The following is a 26,988-nucleotide window of genomic DNA, read 5'->3' as shown; positions in this document are numbered from 1 at the left end:
GACTTTTTATGTTAAGCAAACTAAGAATAAATAATTATTTTGTTTCTTAATTATAAACACAGATAATTATTTTATTAATGGGCCAAAGTTTGAGCTTAATTGCTTTACCTTTGGTTCAGCCTTGCTTATGATTAAGGCTAATAATTGCTTGACCAACTTTTATATCAAGATGATGATTAAATAAATTCTTCTTTAAATAATAATTCTAAAATTTAAACTTTTAATAAGTGACGTTTTTTAGAATGATAATTTGATTTTCAACAAGATTGATCGTTGTTAAGGTTTTGTTGAATGAATTTTCTCATAAGCATTGTAGGAAAAGAAATAAAATGAAACATTTTTTTCTCATACACTAAGCTCAAAGTAGTTATAAAAACTCTTTCATATTATTTTGTCCAAAAACTGATTTTTAACATGTAAATAAGCTAACTTTAATTTTTGGAAAGATTTATTTTAATTTTCTCTTATAAATATTTATGAAAAAACTTTTTCAAACAGAACATAATTATTTCAGTTAACTGAACTTTTTTTACTATCCATAAAATAATATTTTATAAATTAAATGCTATTTTAAAAATATTTTGAATTTATATTTTTCTATTTCAGTTAAATCACATGCATCATGTTTTACTAAACGTTATGGTAAAGTATAATTAAAATATAAGAAAATAGTTGTTACACAATTAATAAATCCAAATCAACATGATTCAAATCTTAATTTGGTCATGGTGTAAAAATGGAATGAAGCTTCAAGGAAATAATAAAGAAAAAGAAGAGAAACTGAGAAAGACATCACACATTTCACACAGTACACGCTGACTAATTTTTTTGGAACCAGGTAGAGAGAGAAAATGAGTACACGCAAATGAAAGAAAACTCCAATTTTCTGTCCTTTAAAATTGTTTTTCTACTTTGCATTTCTCATTACTCATTATAAATTTCATTCATTTTTATTTCTTTTCTTTTCTTTTTATTTATTATTATTATTTTTTTGTGTGGATGCAGGGGCTTTCTTCTCTTCTCTGCTTCCTTTCCCTGACAATCTCATTTTCACTTCCTTTTCATCTCTGAGACCCAAAAGCTGCTTCTTCTGCTTCTCATTTCCCCAAAACCATTCACTCTCTTGATTCATCAAAAAGCTGTTTTATTTCCCTTTTCTCCTGGCTTCTGATTCAGATTCAGTTCACCTCTTTTTTTTCTTCATTTTTTTTGTCTTTTGTTAATTTTCTTGGTGTCATTGTGTTTGCAAAGAGAATTTTATGTGTACCATTGATGTAAAGTTTTCAGCTTTGAATTGTAGTTCTTGTGGGGTGTGTGTATTCCGGAGCTTGTGTTTGATGTAAGGTTATTTTATTTTATTTTATTTTTTTTGGGGGGGGGGGGGGGGGGGGGCGGTGTTGTATTTGTTTTTGTGTGTGTGTGTGTTTTGAAGAGCGAAACAGAAGCAGAAGCTCTTTGTTGGTGTTCTATTTTTGGAATTTTCTGCTGGTGATCTCGTTGGAAAACCCGAGCTTTCTGAGGCTCGGGATCTGAATTGTGAAGATGGATTCAAATTCAACAAAGGAGAAGCTGCAGAACAGTGTTGTTGTTGCAGATGGAGCTGAACTTAAGTCTTGTTATATGCAGAAGTTCAGGCTCTATGAGACTCGCTCGGTAAATAATAAACCTTTTTCTTCGCTCATCAATGATGTGTCATGTTTGCATTACAAATACAGTATTTTCTGAACATGATCCAGATTGATATGAGTTTTTGTGTCGCTAATATGTTTCTCTTTGTTTGTTGTTTTGTTTTGTGTGGTTTGATTAAATTTGATTTTCTCTATTTCTATCTTTGTTTTCCTTGTCAAATTCATGTCCATTTGCATATACTCATCATGAATCATGATGGTTTTTTCATTGGAAAAAGGAATCTAGTTATGTGTAAATTTTTTTTTTTTTTCTGTGGGGAGTTTTTCAATTGGGATTTAGACACGTCTCTGTGAAAGTGGTTTTCTGAGTTGTTGTCTTGTCTGGATTCTCATGGATTTCATTTCACAAGAATACGTTGATGAGTTGTTCCTGGCTTGAATTATTGTAATTTATTTTGTAACTGTCATTTGTTTCAATCATGATGCTTGTGAGGATAAATATTAAATGCCAGATTTAGCTGTGCAAAAAAAAAAAAAAAATTAAATGCCAGATTTAAATGATTTTACAGAAAAACGGTTTGTGGACTTCTATACCGCCACTGTTTTCAAATTATATTTGTTGACTATGTATACGTTGCCTTATGTTCATTTTTGGCCAAATCTTTGAGTTTATTGGGACTATATTAGTTGGATCTTACTGTTAAAGCTGCCTATGATATCTACTGATTTAGTGTTTATGCAGGCATTCATACTTCTAATCTTTTTTAAAAGGGAAACTAGGGTTTTTTTCCCATCAATTCCATGCATCTGGTCTAGTATGGCTTCAGCTTTTTCTGAATTGCTAACATTTGTTATCAGAAGGATGAGAAGGCCTCTGCTTGTCCTTTTGTGTCTTACTGCTCTCTATCCAGCACTGAGTAGCCATATGAAACATATACAGAAATTTTGATGAAAAAGGGGCGAAAGTAAAAAATGGAACCTTAATGATTGAATTAAATTGTTACATTCTTATTCAGGAAATGAGACGTGAATGGAAAAATGTGATTAAGTTATTCCTTAAATTTCACTCCATGTTAATCTTTTCATAGGTGTGTCATCTTCATTTGTTTCTCACTTTCACATGTTTTTGTTTTCTGTCTCAAGCCACTGCTTGTCCATTCCTGTCTTACTCCCCTCAATACAGCAGTAGCGTTGTGAATATATACGGAAATTTTGATGAAAAAGGGGCAAAGGTAAAAAAAGAAACCTAAATCATTTAATTAAACTGTTACATTCCTATTCAGGAAATGAGACCTTAAAGGAAAAAAATGTGATGAAGTTATTCCTTAAATTTCACTCATGTTAATCTTTTATTAGATGTGTCACTCTTATTTGTTTCTCACTTTCACAAGTTTATGTTTTCTGTCTCAAGCCTCTGCTGTCCATTCTTGTCTTACTCCCATCCATTCAGCAGTAGCATTGTAAATACACATATTTTGATGAAAATGGGGCAAAGGTCAAAAACGGAATCAAAATGATTTAATTAATTAAACTGTTACATTCTTATTCAGGAAATGAGACCTAAAAGGAAAAAAATGTGAAGTTATTCCTTAAATTTCACTCCATGTTAATCTTCTCATGGATGTGTCACCTTCATTTGTCTCTCACTTTCACATGTTTCTGTTTTCTGTCTTAAGCCACTGCTTGTACATTCTTGTCTTATTCTGCTCAATCTGGAAAAATTGAGAAGCATTGTGAATATTCAGAAACTTTGATGAAAGTGGGGCAAAGGTAAAAAAAGGAACCAAAATGATTGCATTAAATTGTTTTATTTAGGAAATGAGACCTAAAAGAAATTGCTGGACAAGCAATTGTAGCTTCTTACTTCAAATTTACCTAACTTTTTAATCTGGTAGAATTAGTGTAGTTTTTCTTTTCTACTTTGAATATATTTATTTAGACTGTCAGATATTAGCAAACTGTAGTAATGATTGTGCAGACAAAAAAGATTGTAAATTATGAGAGAACACTGCTTGCCAAAGTCATTAGGGTTTATAGAAAGTGTAGTTACTAATTGCCCTCAGTTTTTGGTTGGAGAAATAAAACTATAACACACATATTGCCTTGCTCATTCATATACCTTGGTATTGCATGTGCAATGTGTGCAATTGTTTGTTACCTTGCGTGCACTACATGGGCATTGGCATAATATTGGAAACTACATAATGCTTAAAACCCACCCTCAAAATCTGAAACTAAGTAAAACTATTTCTCATTTGACATTTAAGTTTGTGTTTAGAACTTTTTATTCCACTGCACAATGGCACCATGAGCCCTTCACGCAAGTGTGTAGTGTGCAATAAATGATTATTATGGGAAGAGGTTCTTATTTCTGATAAGTGGTTTTTGAGTTGGACCAGGCTGTCACCCTGTTAGAAGTTAAGATTTCTCCCAATTGCTTTGAAAATAAGTGTGATTAAATTTAATTGATATTTTTTTTGTGTTACCAAAATTGTGAGTTGAGATGTACTTTTCCTTTATGCATATTATCTTTTGACTTTTTTCTGTGCACATAATATAGCTACACCCGGAATTTTTTCGCTTTTTTGCTGTGGTCTTACCATTTTTCTACTCCCAGAAATTTTACATGATTGGAAGAGACAAAAACAGAACATTTTGGAGGGTTTTAAAGATTGACAGATTGGAGCCATCTGAATTGAATATCTTTGAAGATTCAACATTATACTCAGATATTGAGTGTTGTGACCTTCTGAGGCGGATACATGAAGGAAACAAGTCAACAGGGGGGCTTAAATTTGTAACAACTTGCTATGGAATCATCGGTATTTTTCTATCTTCTGTATAAGATCTAAATTGTTATTAATATCCGTAGGTTCATTCCCCACACTTTTCATCAGTATAAATTCAGTTTTTTCTTTTGATTTAGGATTTATCAAATTTCTTGAGCCATATTACATGCTGCTCATAACAAAACGAAGAAAGATCGGAACAATCTGTGGGCACACTATATATGCTATCACAAAGAGCGAAATGGTTCCAATTCCTCATGCTATTGAGCGGTCCAAAATGGCTTATTCTAAGGATGAGAACAGGTCTTTAGTCAATTTTGCATGTAATTGTAATGTGTCTATGGTACATTTAAAGAGACATGTAGACAGTAGCATTGACAGCTATACCTTGTCCGTTGTACTTAGATGTTATGAATTACAATTTTTTAATTTGAGTTCATTATATTGTGCAGTGAAAACATTCTGTTAGAGCATACTTGTGTTGAAATTATACATTTAGACTTTTTCTTTGTACTATATTTGTTGATTGTCTCTCTTCAGTGTGTATCCACAATGTGGGCTTCTTCAGATCAACCTTCTCATCTTTCTGTGGTACACTTTAATTGTCTTAGTTATTAACTAGAATCAATAATGCTTCTGCCAGATTTTGGAGTCATGTAATATGTATAGTGGATACCTACTTTGTTGTTTTCTTGTTCTTCATTTATTGTCAGTTCATTTCCTACAAATGTACAGGCGCAATCTTCATTGCTGTTATGATGTAAATGTAACTTTTTGATTGAGACAAGGTATTGCCAGGGTTTCAAGTTCAATTGGGAGATCACTTTCTTTTAATTTTTTTAATAGGTTTGGTTAGAGTTATTGTCTTCACAAGTAGTTTTTTTATGTCAATTTGTTTCACTTATTTCTTTTTATCATAAACCATCTTATTAATGGACTTTGCTCTTTCTTCTGTGGTGACTTAGATACAAGAAGCTTCTATGCAGTGTGGATCTTACAAAGGACTTCTTTTTCAGCTACTCCTACAATGTCATGCTTAGTCTTCAACGGAACTTATCTGATCATAATACAACAGGACAATCACTTTATGAAACCCTTTTTGTTTGGAATGAGTTCTTAACTCGTGGAATTAGGAACAATCTCCAGAATACTTCCTGGACTGTAGCCTTAGTGTATGGTTTTTTTAAGCAGGTACATTTGATGTTTGCTTTATAGGCTAATAAATATGTTTGAGTTGTGAAGGAAGATAACTACAGTAGCTGATAGTGATGCTAGTGGCTTGTATGAATTCCTTTATTTCTTTCTTATTTTTTGTTTTCTATGTCTACAATGAGGTTAATCTTTGATATATGCTTTTGAGTATCTGAAACTTGTTGGAAACAATTTTCTCTTGCTTGTATTTATTAATTTCCACTTGATCAATAATGATTACTGTACCTTTCTATAAAGTGAAACTGATCTTATTTTAGCATTTTATTTAGTAGAGTTAATGCTGCAGCCATTAAACCATAAGTTGTTAGTTTTTCAGTTTTCGTATATTGGGAAATTCATTCTTCAAGTCCACACACAAGGTTTGATTAAACTTACTATAGGAATTATTTCTAACATCTTATTGCTGGGTAACTTTTAATGGTTACTGTATTATTGGTTTCTAGATTTACTTTAATAGCGAGTGCTAGTATTATGTGTTCTCAGAAAACATTTGATGTAATCTTTTTGACAAGTGTTCATTTTATGGTATGGTGTGTAGGTCAAACTTTCTATATCTGACAATGAGTTCAACTTGACTATCATTGCTAGGCGCTCACGGCATTATGCTGGGACCAGGTTTGTGCATTTTTTAGCTTTTTCTCAAGTCTGTGTTAAGATTAAAATTGCATTCTATTTCACATCTATGCACTTGTGGTGCAGATATTTGAAACGCGGAGTGAATGAAAAGGGTAGAGTAGCTAATGATGTTGAGACAGAGCAGATAGTCTTTACAGATGCTCGTGGTGGACGGCCAATGCAAATCAGTTCTGTGGTGCAGATCCGGGGTTCAATCCCTCTGTTCTGGTCTCAGGAAGCCTCTAGATTGAATATAAAACCTGACATTATATGTATGATATAGAAGCAACTTTCCTTTGTTACTCACTTGTTTTGAAATATATGCTGACAGCTCATTTTCTTTACTTTTCTCTAGTATCAAGGAAGGACTCTAATTTTGAAGCCACAAGACTTCATTTTGAAAATCTTGTCAAGAGATATGGAAATCCAATTATTATACTGAACTTGATAAAGGTAGGCATTTCCACATATTTAAGGAACCATCGAGCAAGCTTGGTTTCTTTGTCTTGTGTATATACTAAAAGATTTTCTACTTATATATTGTTTTTTTTTTGTTTGTTTAAGACACGTGAGAAGAAGCCTCGAGAAACTATTCTGCGAGCCGAGTTTGCGAATGCTGTTAGGTCTCTTAATAAAAATTTGAAAGGCGAAAATCGCCTGAGGTTCGTTCATTGGGATCTGCATAGGCATTCAAGATGGTAACTTTCACTTCCCTTATATTGTCCAACCACTACAGGTTTATTCTTGGGGTGTTATTCTGATATTATTAGATCAAACACCTTTAGCAGCAAAGCTACTAATGTGTTGGGACAACTGGGAAAAGTGGCTGCATATGCGCTGAAGCTGACTGGCATCTTCTATTGTCCAGTGACATCAAATGTGAGGCTAGATGGATTTTCGCATTATTCCTACACCGAGTAAGTAGCATAACACATTTTGCCTCAATGTTATTTATTTATTTTTTTGTCATGGACTTACTCAAAAGCTTTAACTAATATGTGAAAACTCATGTTCTTTTTTAATTAATCTCATATGAGCCCATGCAAGAGCTCTTTGAGCTTGAAGCATGGACAATGCACAAGTCCACACTACCTTGTGCTGAAACTTCTTGGTCATAAAAGCTACTGTGTTATGGACCAAGTCTTCCAAAAGCATAAGCTGTTAGGTAAAAACTCATGAATGGTTGTTTTTATTTCCATCGTTTATTGATGATCATGTTTTTAATATAATGCAGGAATAACAATGTCACTGATCACTGCATCACAGAACAAGCTAGTATAAACAAGGATAATGTTGATAAAGAAACAGAAATTATCAATTGTTACTGTAGTAGTGATGAGAACAAAGATTACAGTGTCAAACCCCAGATGCTTCAATCTGGGGTCTTGAGGACTAATTGCATAGACTGCTTAGATCGTACCAATGTTGCTCAATATACTTATGGACTAGCTGCGCTTGGATGTCAGCTACAAGCTTTAGGATTTATTGAAACCCCGTATATCGATCTTGATAACCCTTTGGCCAAGGAATTAATGGAAATCTATGAGTCCATGGGCGACACATTAGCCTTTCAATATGGGGGTTCTGCAGCACACAATAAGGTAATCTCTCTACCTTCTGGAGTTTGGACTTTATGGATTTTGAAATGTAATTTGGGATCAGAATTTCTGCACATAATTATTTTATTTAGGATCTGCATGAGTTTATCTTAAGCTTAACATTGAATACAGAATGACATAAGTTAATCTAATTCTGAAAGCTTATTGCTTTTATTAGGATGTCTCAAAATCCAATAAAAATATGTCTTTTTATTTGATTCGCAATCTTCTGCGGTAGGTAGGGTTTAATTTGTTGTAGGTTTGGTTAATTATATGGATGCAGTTATTACATCACATGATTCTTGTTTAACTAGGTCCCTATACTTTTAAAATTCATAACAGAGATCAGGAATATTTTCTATATATTGACGGAACTCTATTCTAGATACTGAATTACAAAGGATTTATTTGTTAAGGACCTAATTATAAATTTTTATAGTATAGGGATGCATTTAAAAATACCGAAATAGGTCAAGCATCTATGGATTAATTTATTATAAACAGACCATCAGAATTTTCCCAAAGCTTTAAAGGAAATCTAAATTTGTCTCTTGTCCTATTTTCCTTGCAATGGAATTTTGTCGGATTGCTGCTCACTCCTTTGAGTATTTTGCAATTGGTATCTCTATTTAGATATTTTCTGAGAGAAGAGGTCAATGGAAGGCAGCAGCTCAATCCCAGGAATTTATTCGAACACTACAGCGTTATTATAACAACACATATTTAGATGGTGATAAGCAAAAAGCAATTAACTTGTAAGTCAAATAAGCCAATTTTTTAGTTGTATTTACAACTGTTTTCATATGTAATATGGTTTACAGCAAACACAAGTTATGTATATATGTGATTGTATTATAATGATTTAGTAATTGTTGTGTTTGATTTTGTTTGGTTCAGACTCTTGGGGCATTTTCAACCCCAACAAGGAAATCCAGCACTATGGGAACTAGATTCGGATCAGCATTACACTGTCAAGAAACATGGTCTGTATGTAGCAGATGACAGCGTTAGGTAAAGAGTGGATTATTGAGTTGCACCAGTTTTTGTCCTTTTCATTTAATGAAGCATTAAATATTTAATTTTCAAGAATTTAATTGGTGTATATGAACTTTTGATATTTTGTCAAATTTCAGTAGTATACTTTTCTATTTAGATCTGTCTTTAACTTTGAGCATAATTCTAAAACTGAAATATTGGACAAGCATATAGAGAGAGATTGATGATTTGAGGAATGCAGAATGCCTCTTTTAAAACATTTTAAGTAGTTTTGAGGTAGTGAGATGTTTTTTAGCTTTGACTTAAAGAGTTAAGATTTATGCAAGGACAACATTATATAGGCAAAGTGTAATCTCAAATTTATCCTTCTCTTTTGAGGATGAAAGCAAATGAATACAAGTTATTTGTGCCTTGTGGGTTTTATTAAATGATATTGTCTTAAAATGTCTTCCATTGTCAGAAGATTGTCGAGGCTAACCCTTTATTTTGGTAGGTCAACTATTAAAAGATCACTATCAGATGGTAACATTCTCAGTGAAAGTGACACTACAATTAGGAACTTGAATGTTACAAATGATCAGAACTCGTCTGAAAAACCTGATAAGCGTTTCCTTTCGGGCTCTACTCCAGATATCTATACTTGTGGAAGTGATATCTGTCATTGCAGGTATTCTAAATTAGCATTTTGCGTGCTAAATTAAGCAATATAATGTAACTTCTTTGAAAGACAGACCTGCTGAAAATCTGATAATAACACTGGCTCAAAGAGCTAGACAGAACCAGGTCTCTGATTCAAATTGCACTCCCTCAACTCAATTATGATGGGCAATCTAGGAGTTCTAGGAGGAATCATGCAATTAATTGGGACATGCATTGTACAGCATTAAGGTCTGTAAAGGAGGGTAGATTAAGCCAATGGAATCTGGTGTCTAAAAGTATTTCCTTAAAAATATTTTTGGATGGAGGGAAAGTTAGAGGTTTCAAGTAAACCTTATCATTGTGTGGATTTTTTTTATTTATTTTTTTAACGAGGAATTATTGTGCAGCCCCTGGAAATCCTCCCTTATTAATTATAATTTTAGGATATATAGAAACAATCTCATTATTAATTGTTTTTTAGAATAGATGTTGTGTTAGGAGTGGTTTTCAAGTTTCGTTATATATATATTGATTTGTTCTCTTTTTAAATAGGAGAGTATTACTCACAGTATCTTTTAAATCCTTGTAATTTCAACTGTTATGAATATTTTAAAGTTCCCCACTTTGAAAGGAATAGGATTTCAGCAATGGGAATGAAACTTATTTAACATGGGTCACCACCTTTTTTTACTAGGTAATATAATTTTTTCTACTCATGTTACGCATGGGAGTAGTTAATAATAGTGCTCTGTAGTTGTGCTCTTCTGGCAGGAATTTGTTAGAAGCAATTTTTAAAGTGTAAAATAATAAGCTGGTGCCTCTATTACCAAGTTTTTCTTCCTAAATTGTTAATACCTAATAACTTATTATTTTAGTTGTTTTGTTTCTTTTAAATTTGGTTTGCCATTCAAAAGAGAATGTAGAGGAGAATCAGTCAGGCACCTTAGTAACCAAATTCCATTTTTGTGTGATCCATAGTTTGACCTGATATGATTTACGACTCAAACTATCCAAATCTTTTGACAGTTATGTTTTATCAAATCATACAGGCAGATATATGTCAATGGCCAAAATTGTGAGAGTGATCATATTTGTTATGATGAACATGGAGATGCATGTGACTGCTCCAATTTCCTTGATGTGGACTGGCTTTCTTCTTCTGGAAATTCTTGTGAAGAGGAATTGCTTGAAAGGTAGTTTTGAAACCTTGATTAGTAATCATATACCCATGCCGTTTTACTTTGACACTTGTTGATTTTTAAAATATGGTCTTTCTTTGCCATTGGTTTTATGCTTTCCTTGAATCTTTGATCAAAGGTAGAGAGGCATATGTTATTTTGGGTGAGTGAATGAAAAGAATGCTTTTATGACACAGCTCATGTTGTTATTTGTTAATGAATGCTCACCTAGTGGTGTGAGACTTTGTTGTTGTTGTTGAAAGTGAACAAGGAAGACTTAGAGTCTTTTTTCTTTTTCTTTTTTTCCTTTTTAGTATAATTATTTGGTTAAGGTTTCTAGATTGAGGTGTTTATTTGAATAACACGGTCAAGAAATTTAAGTAATATCAATATTTTGGAGTAAAAACCTAGTTCTTGAATTAGGTATTAGTCTATATTTTCAAGCTTTTGTTATTGACTGATGCCAACATTGTTGATGTTACAGGTCAACCAGCATCTCCTCGGAGAATATTGCGAATGAACTAATAACTACTGAGACATCTGCAAGTGAATCTGGCTCCAGCATTAAGGTCAGTATATGTTGTTAGTTGCAGAATATCATTACAGAATAACATAATTTGCTTCCACTAAGGAAATATCGTTGACTTGTAGTTAGTTAAGAAGAAAAAGGCCTTTCTGTATTTCTTTTAAGTCCTATGAATAAGTATCAATGACACAATTACTTGTGAATTTGTGGTCAGAACTTAGAACATCTACTTGACAATGCAAGTATTGGGAATCTAGATTTGGTTGTCCTAGTTTCAGCAATTGAAGACCTCAGTTTTTATCCACAAGTTCTCTACAAACTTCAGCATTAAATACTTTCAGTATCAAATTGGTTATGTACATTTGTTTGTCTAAATTCAATTTTGATATGCATCCGTTTGTGTAAAAAACCGTTTTACCTTATCATCCAATCACCCATTGTCACATCATTAGAAGAGTTTGATCTATCTGGTACTTCTTATTAATGTCATAGTAAAATTCATGACAACACATGTTATCGGTATTGTTTGTGTAAAGAAGTTTTACAATGATAGTTAATCAAAATTAAATCCCATTTTTTGTCCACTATTACTACCAATATGGCACAAATACGGTGTGCAAAACTATATATTTTGACTTAGTCCATTATTTCCTAGGATGCAACCAATTGGGAACTAAAATTTGGTTTCATTGTATTTCAGGGAAGGCAGAGTGGAGAAGAACTCAACAAAGATAGCAAATACAGTGAAAGCTTTGAACGTTGGATAACTCAAGGGGAGATGCTTTTTATTTGAGGCAATTTAATGCTCGACTTTTATCATCACATCCGAAGGATGTGGAGGTGGAGGGTTCCTGACTTTCTGTACAGAAATAAATGGTAAGATATCATCCAAAAGCAAATAGCAGTGGCAGCAGCTGACAAAGCTGAGTTTTGTTCAAGGGCAACATTTGAGTTACTGATTATATTTTTCTTAAAGATAGAGCATCATTTAGGTAATGGTAGATGTCTATAGGTAATTCATTTTTGTGCCTTCACAAACTTACCATAATCACCCACCCTGTATAAAATTTAAATTCAAAAACACAAAAAAATCCGTAGCTGGTTCTCAGGTTATAACTGCCCAATACATTATCTGCAGTCAACTTTTTTTGGTTCCTTGGATATTTCAGCTTTTGTCATCATCAAGCTGCAAAGTCCTATCCTTTTTTTTATTATTAAATTTTAAATTAGCTCTTGTAGTTTAATTTGTTTGAAAAGACTAGAAAACGTGAGGGAATGGGAAGTTGACATGATGAAATTCCAAGTGTTGGCATTGCCCGGTCAAACTTTTTTATAATACAAGAGTTATTTTGAACTTGAGTTTAACTCGTTAAAAAAAGTTTAAAATAAGAACTATGTGAAGTTGTTTTATAGCTTTTAGCTTAAAATCTGAGAGGGTGAAGAGAGAGAAGAAAGAGTTTTTTAAAAGTTATATTTTTAACAAAAGTTTAGCTGTTTAATATTTTTTTTTCTTCAGAAAAAGCATTTGGTCCAACTTTTCTTCTAAGAGAAAGCTAAAAGTATTGTGGTCGAAGACTTCATAAATTAATAATAATGGAGCCTAATGTGGTTCGTGTGTTGTGCTCCCACAATAATGCAATAAAACAAATGCCAATCTCGTGTCTTGTATTTTAACTTTTAATTTTGTTTGTTAATGCCTTTGTAAGCAACATGGCTTCTTTGTTTTTGCATTAGAAAATTAATTCACAATTTTAATGAAAAAATGTTTAATAAAATTTTCTGGTTGAAATTTTTCTTAGGAAATTTTGTTCAACATTACATTATAGAGCCTAATCTTTGACTCAAAAGTGTCTGCTATTTAATATTTCTCGCATGTTTTCTTCCTTTCATTTTTGGGAAGGTATCTTGTAGTTGTAATTTGAGTCAACCTTTAGTGATAGATTTTTAATAATGGATTGAATTAAAGCAAATATGACGCAATGAAATAGAATAAAATAAAACAAGATGTTCATTCTATTATTTAGATATTTATGGTGTAATAAATATTTTAATCTCATTTGCAATTTTAAAAGGAAAAAAAAAATACTTATCGTTGGTCCAAGTAAAACTAAACTCGGAGCTTATAATTTATATTTTATTTTAAAAAGCAAAATGTGATTTTATTTTATATTTTTTTATCCCTTCAAACATACTTTTATATTTATACTATCATGTCTCAAGCAATTTGAGAGGATATGAAGATAAATGATATTTTTTGTTCAAGCTGTTCAAGTAGCAGTGTCAACTTTAGGAATATAATTTTAGGTGATAATTATATGTGAGGCCTTGCATGAATTAAAAGGAAAAGAATGAGAGCACGCCACGGTTGAACCACTAATATAGGATCAGACATATTTAGGCTACACAATATAGTTGTGAAATTCAGTTTGGTCTAGTTGGTTAGACATGTCCAACTGGGATCAAGTGGTCTAACCGGATCAGTTTCTCCATTAGATCGTTCATGGAATTGACCTGAAATGACCTGACCAAACTCGACCAGTTAGGTTACCGGATCCCGGTTAGACTAATTTGATCCGATTGATTTTACAAAAAAAAAAAATGAATCACCTTTAGGACGTTGTTTTGATGTCTCACTATTACTAATTGTTATTTTAGATTTTAGAGTATGAATAAATTTTTCTTACTCAAATAATGTTAGTTATTTACTTATATATAATAGATACATATATAATTTTAAAATTTTAATATATACCAAGTCAAATCATGTCAATTACTAACCGATCAGTTGGATCACTTATTCCATTATCTCAATCGAATCAATCAATGATCGAATCAGATCTCACAATTATGCTGCACAATTTTAACTATGATCCAGTGCTAATTTGGATTCTCTCACGCGAATTTCCACTCTAGCCTTTCTCAAGAGCTTTATGTATTGTTGGATGTAGATCTCAAAAGCTAGCAAAAGTAAAACACCGACTGAATGTTAGATGCATCTTTTGATTAGCATCCAACAACCTTTCACTATTGCACCTTACCGTTTTCCTTCATCATGCTTTACTTCAATTTGTCAAGTGGCACCTATTGATTCAAGTTAAGAAAAGAAATGGGATGAAAGTGTTTTACCAATGGGATGAGATTAGGATGCATAGGAGAGAGAGACAGAAATGGGATGAAAGTGGAATGTAAGAGAAAGTACATGCATGTATATTATCAATAAATAAAAAAATCCATTTTTTTAAATTACTATTGTTTAACAAATTTAAACCTAGTCTAAGATTTGCCCCAAAAAATGTGGCCATGTGATCATCCATGCATAACAAATTATGAAATATTCAAATCATAAACATACTCTCCATTAAACATGAGAGCCATAGAGGACGAACTCATTTTATCATTTTTAGTACGTTGAAAGAAAGACATTTTACGTTTATATTGAAAATTGCATCTCGGTCAATTTAACTCCGTAAAAATAGAGCCACCATTCTCTAGGTTACCAAGTCGGCATTGCACATTCCTAATCTGCATTTTTTTACTCCATTTGGCGTAATCTTTTGTTTAACAGCATACGTAAGGACACCAAAGCGTTTATATTGAGAAGTTTCAGCATTATGATTTACGAGCTTCACATCCATCCATCTTACAGAAAACTCATTCGCTATCTATTACCCAAAAACATTTTCTCGAAAATAGGGAAACATCCAGAGGCGACGGAGAATGATTTACAAAGGCAGCGACACTTGTTCAAATTCAAATATAGTATAAACAAAACACTGACATGGTAATTTTCAAACGTGGATAGTGTGCTATGACCCTTTCAAAGCTTAAATTATTTTCATGACATGCCCAAAAAGGGATTTTACTAAATTAAAAATGAAGCCTTTTCATTGTTTTAAACGAATATTGGTTAGCAGCTCCTAGATTGATCATCGAAATCCAGTTTTACAATAGCGAGGCATTCACAGTATATCAATGTATCAGTAATTGTAAACAAAAGGGGGCCAAAATATCATATTACCAAACACATGAATCATGACTGCATCAAAACATAATAAAATCTTACCCGAATATACCATGTTAATAATAATATTTCTGCCACTCATAACAAAATAGAAAAACAAGTTCCTTTGCTACAAAAAAAAATCCATATTTTACTTCAAAGAAAGACAGGTAAACTAAAATTGAGGGACGGGGCAAAATCATAGCATCAAAAAACACTAGTTTAATCCCAGCCAGATGGTTGGACAGTATCAATTCCAGAGGGAGGTACAGGGATTTGTTGTGGTGGTGGAACAGCTTCCCCCCAATCTCCTCCTGCAGCTGCAAGAGAAACTTTTATTCAACAAAACATGAAAACTAAGAGTCAAACCTAAAAAATTAACACTGCAAAGGAAGCACATATTCTCTGCATCATTTCACCAGTTAAATACAAGAGAATTGATAACTAGACAAAATCAACATCAAAGTAACAATCACGTTAGAAGAAATCAATACAAGGATCAAAGAATTGAAAGATGACAAAAGGCAGAAAACAATAGCTGAAAGACAGCACACAAAATTTCATTCAGTGTTGTCTCGCTTCACTTAATAACATTAATCACATACCAGCAGGTGCTTCTGCAGGTGCCCCCCAGTTGACACCAGGTACTGCTGGAATAGGTTGAGGAACTGCATCACTCCATGATTGATCAATTGTACCAGGCCACTGGCCATCAGCAGCAATAGCACCTGCATTGAAATCCGTGATGGCATAATCAACCGCCGGAGCTTCCTCCTCCTCTTGTTGTTTAGCCTCCTCTGGTTCTCTATAGAAGAACAGATCAACCTGCACCAAAGAAAAAATTTAAGCCAATAAACTTCAAAAAATCCAGCACAAAAATATTTGCTCTCTCCAAATTAAACCCCAGATGTTAAACAGAGTGGGCAAAATGCCATGCCATACAAACATAAACTACACATACTTTACACATCAAAAACACCAATCCTACAAACCCAAGTTCTAGGCCATTGGGAATCTTAATGCATTCACATAGACAGCTATAACCATAGGATGAAAATTGGAAGATCATATTTTAACTCATAAGTCAGACATCAAACACAAAAAGTAATAAGCACGCTGAATATGGTTGGAATCCTACTTAGAAATGGCAGCAAAAAAATATTTTACCATGACATCCCATTTGAGGCCAGGGCGAATGGTACCCCTCATCTGCAACACCATCCTTGCAAGGAGCCAGAAGAGACAACCAATGCTGTGTTTGCCCTTGTTGTTGGCAGGAATTCCAATGTCCACGTACCTCATAGGTGAATCGGTGTCACAGAAAGCAATGGTGGGAATATTCCCAAGAGCAGCTTCCTTAATAGGCTGCACACAAACCAACAAACATACATTAACAACACAACACGGGCAATACAACAACCCTAAACAAACAATCACACCATAAACTACATCAACAATCAATCAAACCACATGTGACTAGAATCAAATGTATCTTTTTTTCTTCATATAACTGCATATGAAAATAGGGTACTAACCTGGTGATCTGTTCTTGGATCGGTAAGAATAAGGAGACGAGGCTCGCTGAAGGAAGTTTGAAGCTGATTGGTGAAGGTACCAGGAGTGTGCCTTCCAGCAATAGCATGAGCACCAGTGTACTGAGCAAACTTCAGAACCGCTCTTTGCCCATAAGGCCTTGCAGATTGAACAATGATATCCTGGGGGTTCTCAATTGCAACTATAACCCTAGCTGCTAGCTGAAGCTTCTCCCACGTCTTCCCAAGGTTAATAATGTAAATCCCTAATTCCAAAATCCACAGCACAACACAGCAAATCAAAAATCAAATCCGTCTATTACAACTATTGCAGGTTCAAACATACATCCATTGGAATTTAAATTGTTTAACATGCGATTGTCAGAGATCGATGAAAAGAGAGGATGAGCTAGGGTTTTAGTTACCGTCGTTGCGGCGCTTGAAGATGTAACGTTCCATTTGGAAGTCGCAGTTCTTGGTGCCGAGGTGGACGTCGGCGGCCAACATCATCTGGATGTCGGCTTCCTTCTGGGAGAGCTGGCGTGGTGGGGCGGCGGCGGCATTCGTAGCAGTGGCCATGGCTGCGTAAGGTCCCTAACTCCGAAACAACGAGAGCTCCCAATACCCTAGCTAGTGTTTCACTGAATGCTACAAGAAACACTTTGCAGGGTGAAGCTGCGCTGCATTTCTAATATACCGGAAACCCTAATGGGTTTTGTTACTGGGCTTTTCTGTTTCGGGTTAACGGCCAGTCGACTAACAAGCCCAATTAAAAAATTTGAGGGAATTGCTTGGAGAACCCAGGAATTTTCCAAAATGTCAAAAATACCCTTATGATATTTTTGGTTAAATAACAGCATGAATTTTTTATTTATGCAGCACCATTTTTTTTTTCACAAGATTTCCATCACTTATTGTAACTTGCTTCCGTTACCGATAGTTTGCAAGCATATTTGGTCTCCCGTGGTGTACATGCTTTTGTGAGGAGTATATGGTGAGTTTCGGTCGGTTTTCGTCGTCAGGAAAGGAGAGGTAAGTAAAAAAAAATGGGATGCACATACGGATTGTCAATCCATATGATTACACAGATTGTTAATCCGTAAATTTAATTATTATTAATTTTGTTTTTCGATTGCATTAGTTGTAGTCATTTCAGAAAATTTGATATGGTGATATTAATTTTTGTAGTGATATAAAAAATGTATTAAGTAATTAGAATGGTGGAAAAAAATACTAATGATTAATAATTAAATAACATTAGATTGCATAAAAATTAAAATACTAATGATTAATAATTAAACAAATTTTTATAACAATGATTATGTATTTACATCTTTAATTCAATTATGTATTTTATTGAATGCTGCATTTATTAGATTTATATGACATTTTAATAAAAATGTGCAGTACAACAATATTTTGTAAACAGTTATATTTGTGTCAATAACAAATGAGGTGATTGTATAATTTTTTGTCATTGAATTAAATTTGTTAAATGTTTTATTAAGATGGACGAAGAGAGTGAATGTATGATAATATGATGTATGAAGAAGTTGATATGAATGTTGAAAATGAGAAAGATAAAGTAGTAGAAGAAGAAGAAGCACCAAGGCGAAGATGGAACAAGAAGCAGGAAGCCGAAGAAGAAGGGAGGAAGCTTAATAAACGAGGAAGAAGAAGCATTTATGGGAGAATAATGACTCATACAGATGAACCACTGTTTGATTATATAGCAAAGGATGAAGGACATTATAGTCCTTTCATGTAAGTTGCTGGATGCCCAGCAAAAATGCTGGGTGTCCTAAACAATTTCCAAAAATTGATGTATATAAACTAGGAGGTCCAATAAAGATTTCATTTTTTAAATTGTAATAAATTTTAAAAAATTTCACATTGATCAGAACCTCTGTTGCTTTTTTTTACCAGTTGGCACGAAGTTCATTCGAAAGCGGTGACTAATTTCTCGTTAATGATTCGTGAATATATGATGGTTAGATTAAAAAATATTTATCTAACCGTAATAATAAAATTGTGGTAATAAATTAAGATTCAAAGGAGAGAGGAAAAAAAAAAAAGATCATATGGTGGTTATGGTGAAAGGTGACAGATGGAATGACTAACTGAAGTATAACATAATTCAATAATTGTTAGGATTTTTTATTGACAAGAGAGTTGATACAAACCTTTATCTTTATATAGCATAATTTTGCAAGTGTTAATAAAAAACATTTATCTTTTTAATAATTAATAATTGATATAGGCTAGGCAATAACAATAATGTTCCAAAAAAGTTTTGAAATTGTAATTTGACATTTCAAAAATTTGTTTTCAAAACACACTAAGAAATGTTATTGCAATTTTTTTAATTGTAATCATGTTTCTCAATCAAGCTCGAGCATTTAAAAAATATTTTTTATTTTATAAAAATTATAATTTATTTTTGTCTAGAGTTTTATAAATATATAATAACTAAATGTTCTCTTAAGAGATTGATTTGTGATAATATTTGATTAATAAAATAAATAATTTTAATACTAATATATTATTTTATTTTAGATATAAATAAACTATTATATTAACATCAGAAAACATAGACAAATTTAAGATAAAAAAACAACAATTAAAGAAGGGAAAAAAATTATGGTTAAAAGTTAGCAAAAAACTGTGGTGTTTTGTATATTTTTAATTTAATAATTTAATAACTAAGTTGGTTTGGATTCGTAGGTTTTGTATATTTTTAATTTAATAATTCAGAAAGTGTTTGAAAATACGTATTGGATCTATGTTTAGGCAGCAAAACCATGTCAAAATGACAAAATGATGCAGAAGTTACAGTTACTCGTAATTAGTTTATTCCAAAAACTAAATCCTAGAATCTAATTCAAACATGTAACGTAATTAGCTTTCTAGAATTGATTTGCTGGATTATTATAAATCTGAATTCCTAAAGTTTACAATTTTTCAAATACTCATTCTAAAAACGTGGAGAGAAATGAGTATTGGGTAGATAATTAGGATGCAATACATGAGTTAAGTCTTTTGGGCCTAAAAGTTGGGTTTTATGTGAGCCAGGCCCAACGGTTTCTTAAACCCTACCTACTTGATTTATTCTATTTCGTTCTTTTCTCCGAAACTCTGAACTGGTTCTTCCTTCGTTCCACATGCAACAATGGTGAAATCGAATTCCACCAAGTCAAAGAAACCAGAGGACGTTGACCTCCTCAAAGACGTCGCCTCCTTCGCTTCCGAGCTCGGCTTGTCCACTTCGCAACCCCACTCAGGTTTCAACGATGTTGATTTCCGCAAAACCAAGCCAAACAAGCTCCCGAAGAAGCAACAAACGCCTGAAAAAGTCACGCCCCAAAATCCCCATAATCCAAAGAACAAAACTTTTGGCAAAAACAACGGACCCCACGAGAAGCGCAACGCCAAAACCGAACCGAAACCGAAACCCCCTGTTCTGTCGCTGGACAGTGGTTTCAACAGGGAAAAGGGGTTCAACAAGTTCAGGAACCTTCCCAAGCTTCCTTTGATGAAGCCAAGTGGTTTGGGAGTGTGGTTTGAGGACATGGCTGAACTTGAAGGAAAGGTGATTGGGGAAGGGAAGAAGGTGGAGGTGAGGGATGTGGGAGAGTGGAAAGGGTTTGTGGAGAAAAAGAGGGAATTGGGGGAGAGGTTGATGGCACAGTTTGTTCAGGATTATGAGTCATCAAGAGGGCAAAGCAGTGATATTAAGATGTTGGTTTCAACACAGAGGTCAGGGACTGCTGCTGATAAAGTTTCTGCTTTTGCTGTGCTTGTGGGGGATAATCCAATTGCAAACTTGCGTTCTCTTGATGCTCTTTTGGGTTAGTTGAGTTCTCATTTTTTTTCTTTCTTTCTTGTTTTTAGTTTTATTGATTGGATTTTTGTTTTTGGTGTGTTGTTATTTATGGCTAGTTTGATTGAGGTGTCATGCAAGTGTTTACATTGGGTTTATTGTTTTAAGTGTTTGTTAGTAGGTGAGTTGAAGAGTAAGCAATGAGCGTTCAGTGAGGACTTGTGTGTGAATATTTCTAGTTCGAGTTGTTCTTCTAAGCAATGTGATAGCTTAATTGTTTGCTTACATGGGTCTGGTGGAACTTTATTTGTGTAGGTGAATGATTTGTATGACATCTTGCGTGTGCTATTATTTGCTTAATGGGGGATTTTTCTTTCCAAGTTTTTGGCCATTTGGTCACCTTATCTCGCACGTATCTTTTTATCAAACGATGCCTTCTAAAATCTGTTTCCCCCGCACTTTGAAATCTTAGTGGTCCTACGTTGTGAATGTGACCTATATAACATATTTAATGCTATAAAAGAAAAATTGATCTATTTCCAAGCAGCACTCTCCTCTGCTTGTTAGTTGTTACCCAAATCTGAAGCAGATGATTCTCCTTCTCAATTATCTGTGTTTGAAGTGAGATTGCCTCTGTATGTATTCATACCTTGGCTTTACAGTAGAGCTTATATTATTTTTTGTCTTCCCCATATGTGCTTTAGACTTAAGCAATTGACAACGTTTGATATTTAATCTAGGAATGGTGACATCCAAGGTTGGAAAGCGCCATGCCTTGACAGGTTTCGAAGCTCTGCAAGAATTATTTATTGCAAGGTCTGCTCCCCCCTCCCCGTTATGAAAAAAAAATCATCATGATATAAATAGCTTTTGAAAAAATTCTTAAAGAATGAGACTAAATCTCTCGGGACTGAAGTTGTGGAAAGTAATCAAATTCGATAGATAATAATATATTCCAATCGTTCCTTTGCCTTTCACATTACTCTGCCAATAGTAGCCCCTATTTGTTCTAATATCACACGAGGTTTCAGTGCTCTGATCTACTACATTGTTTTTCCATTTTTCTTGCAGCTTATTACCAGATCGTAAATTGAAGACCTTGATACAGCGGCCCCTAAATCATGTTCCTGAGACTAAAGATGGTTACTCCCTTCTCCTTTTCTGGTATTGGGAGGAATGTTTGAAGCAGAGGTATGTGTAAGAACACTTTGTTCATTTCCACATTTTCATCTTAAATCAATTTCTTTGATTTGACTCTGTTAAGGATTTCTTTAGTAAATTCTAATTGCTAGTGAATTTTATGAAGTGCATCTTTTGTTTCCTAAACTTCGGATGCTTTGCATACATTTAATTATTTGCTCCTTCATTATAAGAATATTGAATTCTAATGAGCATTTTGACACATTAAATAATATTTTGCTTGAGGAGTCATAATATTGCCATGGAAGAATAGGAGAAAGGGCTTACTAATACTAGTATCAGACAGTCCAAAACTTCACTGCTTCACTTTACAGTACACATTTTGCTTGAGGAATATTTCCAATTGTCAATGACACTGCATTTTTCTGTCCACTCAAGCTTTTGTTAGTGATGCACTGAACAGTTTCTTATGTCTCAGATATGAACGGTTTGTTGTTGCACTTGAAGAAGCATCACGAGACATGCTACCTGCTCTAAAAAACAAGGCACTAAAGGTTGGTTTTCTTTTTATACTTTGGTTGTGTGTGTGTGTGTGTGTGTGTGTGTGTTTTCTGGGTTCCCATTTTAGACTTGACTTGATATTCACCCTTTCAAGTTACAAAGTGACTTGACATTTCTATAACATAAGGTTTGCAAATATTATCAACTTAATAAACATTTTGTCTTGACCACTGGAGGATATATATCAACATATGTGTGCAGGCCATATATGTGCTACTGAGTCGGAAGTCAGAGCAAGAACGCAGGCTACTTTCTGCACTTGTGAATAAAGTGAGTTAACAATGAGCTATTACCTGTCTGAATTTATTGTTTTTGATCTTCATTTGGTCTAGTTACAATAGGTGGTTAGTGAGCTCACTAGAACTACTACAAGCTGTTGTTACTAAGACTGTTCTATTTTACTGTGGCCTTTCTCTCTTTTGCTTTGTTGGTGGGTGGTGGCTTTGGTATCACTTCAGCTTGGGGATCCAGATAATAAGGCAGCATCTAATGCTGACTTTCACTTGTCCAACCTTTTGTCTGACCACCCAAACATGAAGGTATCAACATTCAACCTTTGTACTTTTAGTTCTGTGAGTATCTATAGTTGATGTTTGAACCAATATTTGAAGTTTATCTATGAATTGATAATTTGATATATACTTGAAGGAACATTACAAGTCGAAAAACTTTCATGTCTGCTATGATTTCTTTTTTTTTTTTGAAGAGATGTCTGCTATGATTTCATTTATTTCATTTTCCTTTTTAGAAGTTATGACTATTTCCAATTTGGGGTTCCATTCTATTTTTTTGGCAATTACATTACATACATGATACATTCTTGACATTAAGGCTCCTATATACCTCCTAATTTGTTTTAGGCATTAATAGTGTCGTTGATTCTTGTTAATTCATGTTTTTTCATTACAGGCTGTGGTTATTAACGAGGTGGATTCTTTTCTCTTTCGGCCTCATTTAGGACCACGTTCACAGTACCATGCCGTATGTCCTAAATTTTTTCCTCACTGTTTTCCTTACATCACTGCAAATAAAATGCACTGTAATTTTTTTCTCTCCTTGTTTCATGAACAATGACAATATTCTGTATTGCAAAAATATATGTTTGAAATCACTTTTCTGCAGTTGCAGAAGTACCCCTTCATTTTAGGTGACTTTTGGAAATTAGATTTTTGGCTCTATGATCTATCAAAATCCATTTAGACATTGTCTGACTGAAGAATCTCATTGACGGCTTTTTCTACACTTTTAGGTTAACTTCTTGAGCCAAATTCGTCTCACAAATAAAGGAGATGGACCAAAAGTGGCGAAACGTCTTATAGATGTATATTTTGCATTGTTTAAGGTATTGACTTTCCCTAGGATCCTTGATTCTTTAAGCTTATGTTGAACTGAAATATCATGATGATGTTTGGTTCTTTTACATGAGTTAAAAAATAGTTAAATGGGGAAAAGATTTACAATTAGAGATCTTCAGGTTTTAATTTCTGGCACAAGCAGCAACCAAAAATTTGATAAAAGCAGCAAGGCAAATCCAAAAGAAGAAAAATCAAGAGAGTCATCAGAATCACATGTGGAATTGGACTCTCGTCTTCTATCATCTCTCCTAACTGTAAGTATGATAATAATACCTTTAAATATTTATGAACTGATATTGATCATAATGATTGTGGTTGTTTTTTTTATCATGTCAAATTCCATCATAATCTGGGTTTTTGTTTATTGTACAGGGAGTGAATAGAGCATTTCCTTTTGTCTCAAGTAATGAAGCTGATGACATTGTTGACATTCAAACACCAGTACTTTTCCAATTGGTAATTACCAATTTGTTAGCATAGTTGCACTCTGTGCTGTATGTTACAGATGGCTAGCATACATGTTCATTGTAAGTTTGTAACCTGATTTGGTTCTATATATTTTAAGTCAAACTGCAAACTTTCAGGTTCATTCAAAGAATTTCAATGTTGGAGTTCAAGCACTGATGCTTCTTGATAAAATTTCATCCAAAAATCAGATAGCCAGTGATCGGTTTTACCGTGCTTTGTACTCTAAACTTTTGCTTCCGGCTGCCATGTATACATCCAAGGCAAGCAAACTCTTTTTACATTTGCCTTGGTGATAAGAAATGCATGTGCTTATGCTGTTCTTCAATCATCTGTAGAAATTTCTAACGTGTCTGTCCTCAGGCAGAAATGTTTATTGCACTTCTTCTCAGAGCAATGAAAAGGGATGTTAATTTAAGGCGTGTAGCTGCATTTTCTAAACGTCTATTGCAGGTGATTATTAAGCTGCACTTTCCCTACCCTTTTCATTTTATTGATACCACAACTGATTTTTGTTTGTTCAGATCGCACTTCAGCAGCCACCACAATATGCTTGCGCATGTCTTTTCCTTCTTTCTGAACTCCTTAAAGCCAGACCACCTTTATGGTAATTACTTTTTCTGTGTCGTTGCTATTGTTACTACTACATTTTATAATTGTGTGTTGAAGATTTATATCCATTGGGCATAAAACATATCTATTATCTCTACATTGTTTCTCTGCACCGATAATTTTGCTAAGTACAGTTTTTTTTAATCATAAAAATCATCTTCTCTTCACTTGTCTTATAGGAACATGGTGTTGCAGAACGAGTCTGTTGATGAGGAACTTGAACACTTTGAAGATGTGATAGAAACTGATAATGAGCCTAACAGTCTATCAAATAATCAGAACAATGATATTGGAGTTGTTCAGAATGGTGAGGATGCCAATTCTGACACCAGTTCTTCTGAAAGTGAAGATGATCTTCCAGCATCTTCTGAAGATGATGATTCGGATGATGATGCTTCAGAGGATGCAGATTTTTTGCTTGCAAAGAATGAAAAAGAACACGAGAAACAAAAAAAATCAAAATCTGTATCTGATAAAGGTCAGCAGTCACAATTATCTCCCAAGTCTTCCCTTCCTGGAGGCTATGATCCACGACACAGAGAGCCTTTGTACTGGTAATTTACTTAATTTGCTTTCACACTAATCATAATTTCAGATATCATATATACAAGATTTCCGCAATTGTTTGTCCAAAGCAATTTCATGTATATGTCTTCTGACAACAAAAGTACAAGTGTACAACATAAAAAGGGTATTTATATGTCAATCGTATTTATATCTTTTTTGTTGAACTTGAATTTGACTCCTTCAAAGTGAGGGGTAGCAGTTTAGAGAATAAAATTTACTTACTCAGAACTCGTTATTGAAAAATCTAATCACTTTAGAATTTGTGATGCATGTATTTTTAACTTTCTAATCAGTTGTTGTAAGTTTACTTTATCTTTTTTAAGTGCATTTTCACAGTTTAGAGGAGTCATATCTTTGTTCGTGATCTTATTTTCTTTATACATGTAAATTTACATATTTTGTCCATCCCAACAGCAATGCAGACCGTGTAAGTTGGTGGGAGTTAATGGTGCTTGCTTCACATGCACACCCTTCAGTTGCTACTATGGCCAAAACTCTTCTTTCTGGGGCCAACATTGTCTATAACGGAAATCCCTTAAATGACCTCTCTATGACTGCTTTCCTAGACAAATTCATGGAGAAGAAAGCGAAACAAAGCACATGGCATGGTGGTTCTCAGATTGAACCTGCCAAGCAGGTAAAAATTTCGACTTTCTAATCAACCATTTTTATATGCCCGCTTTTTCAACAATGCACCATTTTCCAGCTTTCTGATTTAGCTTGTTAACTTTTTTCTTTATTTTGCAGATGGATGTTAACAACCAATTGATTGGAGCAGAAATTCTTTCACTAGCTGAGGAAGATGTACCTCCTGAGGATCTCGTCTTCCACAAGTTCTACACAAACAAAATGAGTTTGTCTTCTAAACCGAAGAAAAAGAAAAAGAAGTCAGCTGATGAGGAAGCAGCTGAGGAGTTGTTTGATGTTGATGATGGTGAAGTTGATGGTGGGGATGAGAGTGACAATGAAGAGATTGAGAATCTGTTGGATTCCACTGATCCAACTTTGGGACCAGACAGTGACTATGATTATGATGATTTGGATGAAGTAGCCGATGAGGAAGATGAGGACTTGATTGGTGATGTTAGTGATGCAGAGATTAATTCGGAGATGGATATAGATATATCCTCTGATATTGATGAGGAAGAGACTGATGATGCTCCAATTGATGATGACGACGACGACAACATTGATATTCAGGTTGGAGATGTTGATGATGCCTCTGATGCTGATGAGGAGGAAGTTGGCAAAAGAAAACGAAAACATAAAAGGGGTGGTAAGAGTGGTGTGTCTCCATTTGCAAGTTATGAAGAGTTTGAGCATCTAATGGAAGATGATGACCATACTGAGAAGAAACCTTCCTCCAAGAAAAACAAATCAAAGTCTAAGAAAAGAAAAACGTAATAAGCTGAATCCCCAAAATAATAGACGGCTATGGCAAAGCATCAACAATTTTTTGAGAATCTCAAATCAGCCAGGAAGTATACTATGTACCATTTTTACTTGTGGCTGTTGAATTTGATGGCCCCCTGTATTCATCGATTTATTTAATTTGGATTTGGATCCATCTTTTGGGCAGTGTACCATTTTTGTCAACTAAGAATCAAATTTTAATTAGTATTTCAAAAATGTCTTGCGTATTATTCAACTATTTATCTAAGATTGTGAGAATATACTTTTGTTATTTATCTATTCTCCTTGATGGTTATTTATCTTGTAGCAAGCTATAATTTGATAAAAAAAAATATTAATACA

The 26,988-nt window shown here is 33.8% G+C and overlaps 3 protein-coding genes across 7 annotated transcripts; 2 read left to right on the top strand and 1 right to left on the bottom strand.

Annotated features, from left to right (window-relative positions):
- The first annotated feature begins 1,005 nt into the window (after window positions 1-1,005).
- Window positions 1,006-12,478, top strand: LOC114418212 (phosphoinositide phosphatase SAC2-like). 4 transcript variants are annotated; one of them, XM_028383450.1, is made up of 16 exons: window positions 1,006-1,653; window positions 4,246-4,450; window positions 4,555-4,720; window positions 5,383-5,608; window positions 6,168-6,244; window positions 6,329-6,516; window positions 6,600-6,697; window positions 6,809-6,942; window positions 7,033-7,161; window positions 7,479-7,845; window positions 8,476-8,597; window positions 8,740-8,853; window positions 9,332-9,505; window positions 10,527-10,670; window positions 11,140-11,224; window positions 11,882-12,478. In XM_028383450.1, exons 1-16 carry the CDS (start codon window positions 1,543-1,545, stop codon window positions 11,972-11,974), a joined length of 2,433 nt encoding a protein of 810 aa, XP_028239251.1. In that variant the 5' UTR covers window positions 1,006-1,542; the 3' UTR covers window positions 11,975-12,478. The 4 variants fall into 4 exon arrangements, with proteins under 4 accessions (XP_028239251.1, XP_028239250.1, XP_028239253.1 ...); XM_028383449.1 differs by having other exon boundaries at window positions 7,030-7,161; XM_028383452.1 differs by lacking the exon at window positions 9,332-9,505 and having other exon boundaries at window positions 7,030-7,161.
- Window positions 12,479-15,165: 2,687 nt separating this feature from the next.
- Window positions 15,166-17,386, bottom strand: LOC114418211 (40S ribosomal protein SA). The gene is made up of 5 exons (XM_028383448.1): window positions 17,139-17,386; window positions 16,717-16,979; window positions 16,349-16,546; window positions 15,787-16,006; window positions 15,166-15,501 (listed from the first exon to the last, which is right to left on the bottom strand). The coding sequence occupies exons 1-5, from the start codon at window positions 17,290-17,292 to the stop codon at window positions 15,404-15,406; spliced, it is 933 nt and encodes a 310-aa protein (XP_028239249.1). The 5' UTR covers window positions 17,293-17,386; the 3' UTR covers window positions 15,166-15,403.
- Window positions 17,387-19,824: 2,438 nt separating this feature from the next.
- LOC114418208 (CCAAT/enhancer-binding protein zeta-like) lies at window positions 19,825-26,921 on the top strand. Of its 2 annotated transcripts, XM_028383445.1 has the most exons (16): window positions 19,826-20,561; window positions 21,274-21,349; window positions 21,605-21,724; window positions 22,152-22,227; window positions 22,436-22,504; window positions 22,693-22,773; window positions 23,144-23,215; window positions 23,484-23,576; window positions 23,709-23,843; window positions 23,962-24,045; window positions 24,174-24,317; window positions 24,418-24,507; window positions 24,579-24,661; window positions 24,846-25,220; window positions 25,648-25,870; window positions 25,981-26,921. In XM_028383445.1, exons 1-16 carry the CDS (start codon window positions 19,883-19,885, stop codon window positions 26,635-26,637), a joined length of 3,057 nt encoding a protein of 1,018 aa, XP_028239246.1. In that variant the 5' UTR covers window positions 19,826-19,882; the 3' UTR covers window positions 26,638-26,921. The 2 variants fall into 2 exon arrangements, with proteins under 2 accessions (XP_028239247.1, XP_028239246.1); XM_028383446.1 differs by lacking the exon at window positions 23,144-23,215 and having other exon boundaries at window positions 19,825-20,561.
- The last annotated feature ends 67 nt before the right edge of the window (window positions 26,922-26,988 follow it).

The sequence above is a fragment of the Glycine soja genome, chromosome 7 (genome assembly GCF_004193775.1).
Source record: "Glycine soja cultivar W05 chromosome 7, ASM419377v2, whole genome shotgun sequence".
NCBI lineage: Eukaryota > Viridiplantae > Streptophyta > Magnoliopsida > Fabales > Fabaceae > Glycine > Glycine soja.
Note: the sequence above shows the minus strand (reverse complement) of the source record. Positions and strands in the feature narration are given on the sequence as shown.